This window comes from Acanthochromis polyacanthus, chromosome 13, assembly GCF_021347895.1.
Source record: "Acanthochromis polyacanthus isolate Apoly-LR-REF ecotype Palm Island chromosome 13, KAUST_Apoly_ChrSc, whole genome shotgun sequence".
NCBI classification, from domain to species: Eukaryota; Metazoa; Chordata; class Actinopteri; family Pomacentridae; genus Acanthochromis; species Acanthochromis polyacanthus.
This window is the reverse complement of record NC_067125.1, coordinates 35,032,506-35,037,131: the sequence shown is the minus strand read 5'-3', so window position 1 is coordinate 35,037,131 and position 4,626 is coordinate 35,032,506. Positions and strand designations below refer to the sequence as shown.

At 37.5% G+C, this 4,626-nt stretch overlaps 1 protein-coding gene across 1 annotated transcript; it reads right to left on the bottom strand.

Annotated features, from left to right (window-relative positions):
* Positions 1 to 296: 296 nt before the first annotated feature.
* Positions 297 to 3,948, bottom strand: LOC110960072 (caspase a-like). Its single transcript, XM_022207142.2, has 8 exons — positions 3,741 to 3,948; positions 2,253 to 2,537; positions 2,038 to 2,126; positions 1,691 to 1,867; positions 1,363 to 1,600; positions 1,113 to 1,268; positions 862 to 971; positions 297 to 709 (listed from the first exon to the last, which is right to left on the bottom strand). The coding sequence occupies exons 1-8, from the start codon at positions 3,745 to 3,747 to the stop codon at positions 605 to 607; spliced, it is 1,167 nt and encodes a 388-aa protein (XP_022062834.2). The 5' UTR covers positions 3,748 to 3,948; the 3' UTR covers positions 297 to 604.
* Positions 3,949 to 4,626: the final 678 nt, after the last annotated feature.

The window sequence follows — 4,626 nt, the reverse complement described above, 5'->3', positions numbered from 1 at the left end:
AATGGTAAAAACAGGCAAAAGGTGAGTGCATCAGGGGATAAAAAGAAGCATAACGGGTGCTCTTCAGGATCTGGTGGAAAAAATCCATTCAAACAGCAAAAAGAAGAGAGGGCCGAGGCACTCCGAGTACCTAAAAGTCCTTTAATAACTCATGGACGGCAGTTCACGCATTTCAGCCACCACAAGGCCTTCATCAGAACATAATGATGAAGGCCTTGTGGTGGCCGAAACGTGTAAACTGCCGTCCATGAGTTATCAAAGGACTTTTAGGTACTCGGAGTGCCTCGGACCTCTCTTCTTTTTGCTGTTAGAACTAATTTCTATTTGTAAAAATACAGATTTTGGATGTGGATGGGTTTTTTTTATATAATTTTGGGTTGCTATGTTGTTGTTTTTACAGTTAAGACATTAATACTTTTTTCTGGGAATCTTCAAGATATTGTCTGTGATTTAACAAAATGGAGAAAATCTCTAAAATAATCGTAAATTGTCCAAATATTGACAGTTAAAAATTCTTTTAAAACGTTTTTTTTACAATGTACCCCTAATGTTGGGATGAGGTTTAATGTTGTCATTTTTGCTTTAAACAAAACCCAATCCTGTCTCAGTGGCCTGGAAAGAAGTAGAAGCGCTTTGTCGTAGAGACTCTGTCTATGGTTGGCATCTGCCTTCTGTTGCCATCTACGAAATCTTCAGAGCGTTGCATGACCTGTGTGGTTGAAACAAACAGTGTACAAAATTAAGCAAAGCTCACATTAATAGAACAGGAAAATTATCATTATTGCTCATTCTATATTGACGTAACTTTACATTTGTACACAAGCATAAACTCATAAGATAGTTTGTACAAGTGAAACTTACTTTTCTGAAGAGCTCCAAGATGTCATCCGTATTTGCGAAGGTGTTAAATACCTCAACAATGTACTGGATGAGGACTGACCCAAAAACTGTGTGTCTGTATGACACAGTATCTGAAAGAAAACCATTCAGAGATCAAATATATTTTATTTTTACTACATGAGGCAACTGTTTCTTTATTTTACAACTGTAGATTACTGATGTTCATCTTCACTGAATCATGAGCTTCAGGATAAGTTTTTAGGTACACTGACCAGGAGTGGAGGAGAGTAGAGAAATGAAGTCTTTTTCTTTGTGTACATATCGCAAATTATCTTCCTCCATGCCACCTTCAGCACCTGGTTGTGACACATCATCACAGACCAGACCTTGGTTTGCGCTATCACTCACAAGCACAGCTCCTTTCCCACCTGAAACACATGCCACACACTTTAAGGTAAGAGGATATTTGTAGACTCTTAAATTAATTTACGTTGGGTTTCTGTAACAAAAGTTGAGATTCACCTCCTCTGCAGGCCTGGATGATGATAATTTTGGGTTTGTTCAGCAGTGCTGGACATTTCTCTGAACCCAAGTGTTGGTAAATGTTGTCAATGGGGAATATATCTGCTGACATCTCATCTTCACAGTTGACACCAAGAACTGCTCCCAGTTTCCCATGAGACATGATAACCACCACCACACTGTCTGTCTCTCTGAGTTTTGGATGTCTAGAGAACTGGATCAGGGCATCACCAATCTCCTGTGAGAACACAACAGTCAATGCATCAGTACTGTTTCAGTGAATCAACCAAAAGTGATGCTTTCTTAAATTTCCCTCTTAATAAAATACCTTTGCAGTGAGATTTCTGTATTTCACCACCTCATATTTCAAATCTGAAAGCAGTTTCTCCATGTTCTCCTCATCTCGCTCAGCACCATTTCTGTTCAATCTCTCATTGGCAAACTTTATATTAGTGATCAGCAGAGCCACGCGGTTTGCAATAGATTTTTCTTCCACAGGGTAAATCTGGAAAACAAATATAAAGGAAACAAGTTAAACAAACATGAACCTGAAGTTTTGGTAAAGTCATTTCCACACTTTTATAAAGTAAGTATTTAATTTCTTTTTGTTAAACATCAAACAGTGAGGTGCACTGAACAGACAGGCATGAGAAAAGCTTTTTGTGAATTACTAACATTTGGATCCTTCTGTTTCTCATTCCAGAAAGCATCAGTGGCATGGACAAGTGTGGTTGACCACTCCGTCTTCATCTTTACCTGTGCAGCTGAGAACACACAACAATATTGTATCCACATAAGCATTCGTTTTCTGTTCATACACTTGTGATCATGGCAGTATCTAACAGTATCAGATCTTTTACAGAAAATAAGATCATTTGAAATTTTCTCACCTTGCTGAGGAGGCTGACTACAGGACAGACCCAGCTCAGAGCAAAGTGTTTGGTCTCTCTCATAAAGGTGAGCAATCATCTTCCTGCTGGCTTCGTCCCCTTTATGCTTCACTCTGTCTAAGAGAGCGCGGGCCTTGTCTCTTGTTTTGACGTTCTCCTCAAGTATAGAATCTTTCTCCCCATCATTCAAGACACGATCATCTAAAAGGTCGTCCAGGAGCTGACTGATCATATCTTTGGACACCTTTTCCACAAACTTCGTCCTCACACGAGCAAGCTCCCTAGCTAGAATTGGGAAAAAATAACAAAATTCAAAACATTGATTATAATAAAGATGCCAACAGTGGAAAATATGTTTGGAATGTTATTTTTTTTAAAATGTTGTGCTTTTAAAACCATTCACAGTACATAAAATTGAAATACACATTTAAACAAGACGACATGGTCATCAATATCCCGTGATGTCTGAGTCTATATCCAAGACAGTGATCAAGGGCCATAACTCTGTTAAATATTATCGCACAGGTTTCATTTTCGAACTTGATCAAGGTGTCCATGGTGTGAAGCTACACACTAAATTTCGTAATCCTAGCTGTAATAGTTTCCGAGAAAAGCTGTCCCCTTCATCTCGGAAGGACAGACGGAGGCCAAACCTATATCCCCCTTTTCCACTTCGTGGAGGCAGAGGATAATAATCATTTAAAACAATGATCCATGAACAGTTAGAAAAGAAGAGAAACTCAATGATAAGCTACTTAAATGTATCTATGTGTCTGACTATAAATTAATTATGAAATGTTGACATCTCTGTATGTGTGCTGTACATGGTTATAGGTTGAGTCAGTGTAAAAGTCTTTCTTTTTGTGTATTGCAGGGCGTTGATGTCTCCTTCCTCTTCATGCAGTGCAGAAAAGAAAGCAAGTGTCTGTTTTTGATGAATGATTTCTCATCATAATATGAATTATCAGATAACTCGTGAGGTCTGCTTTTTATTTCAAACTTGCGGACTTTGGACATCTCAGCTCCACAATCTCGCATATTTTTTAAATATATTTTTTTATATCATTTACCTTATTCTTAAAATGGCAGAATCCGAAATCGTAAAACATATCACATATGTGATTTCGACAACGTTTCGCAAATAAAATGCAAGTCTAAGTTCAGCTGCACAGGTTGCATCATATTTCTTTCATCTAAGCGCACCAAACCACAGCACTAATATCGTGTAGGATCTGAAAGTGAAACTAAATTTGACGTTCACAAAGAAATGCAAAATATTAAGAGTTTGCTTTGACAGGCCTTCGTTGTCAAACTCATCACATTTCTGACACATTTCTGACCCGTATCCCCTCATCTTCTTCATAACGCAGCAAGAACAGTTTGTGCGTTTTCCTGTTTGCTGGCTGATCGTCTGCTCGTTGTCGTAAACATGCAGCAAAAAGTAAGTCACGGTTCCTTCCAAAGCGCATTTAATCGATGAATTCTTACCTGCCATCGTTCAAGTCTTGTATTGCAGAGCTGCTTGAAGTGAAAATATGAAAGTTACACTAGAAAAGTTGTAATGGGCACGGACCGAGATAAGGCTGACTAGTTTCCTGCTTTGCCGCCTGTCGTCTGAATTATCAGAAATTTGTGCCTTCATAAAGTGAAATCAGTCCTCATGGTACGGCCTTATGTGTGTCCTGGTTTGAAACCACGCCTGAAATAGGTGTGCCTATAGAAGCGATATGGTCCTTTGAGTTCATAATTCAACTGGTGGATTTACAAACATTTAATTAAGCTTTAAAAGATTATGTTGCGTTACTGCACGAAAAATAACTTCCACGAACTTTTACTCACTAGCAGTACATGTTCAAAAGTTGCGTAGTGATGCAAATGGAAATGACAGTAAACGTTTGTTCCCTTTAGGTTTTATTAAACTAGATTATAAGATTGTGTTTTTCTGGAGCTTCCTTAAAGAAGTTAAAATTAACGCACTTATCTTCCTAGACATTTGTGTAGGACCAAAAGTCTGAGTTTTTTTTCTTCCTTTTGGAAAAATAATATTTGAATCACAGTGGCATAATGTTTGTAATATCTACTAAATATTTACCAACTTCTTGAAGCATGCAAGATGGAAAAATAACACATTTATTACACATGCACATGCATCAAGTGATTTCAGGTTAAGGAATGCAACTTAGAAATGGGGACAAAATGTAACTTTTTTTTGTTATTAATTCTTTTTAGCTCATTAAGTACAATGCCAAATCTAGCATTAGTTTTTACCAAACATCTTAGTTATGTAATATTTAATTTTTTTTAAATTAGTTGGCTTGTGACCAGCATGAGATACTATGTATGAAATGTAAAAACCCAAACCAACAATGACTAG

Excerpts from the sequence above, each read along its gene's own strand:
- LOC110960072 (XM_022207142.2), bottom strand. Across the intron at positions 2,127-2,252 it reads TAGTCAGCCTCCTCAGCAAG|CTGCACAGGTAAAGATGAAG; the intron begins GTGAGAAAATTT and ends GTGTGTTCTCAG. Across the intron at positions 1,601-1,690 it reads ACAGAAATCTCACTGCAAAG|GAGATTGGTGATGCCCTGAT; the intron begins GTATTTTATTAA and ends GTGTTCTCACAG.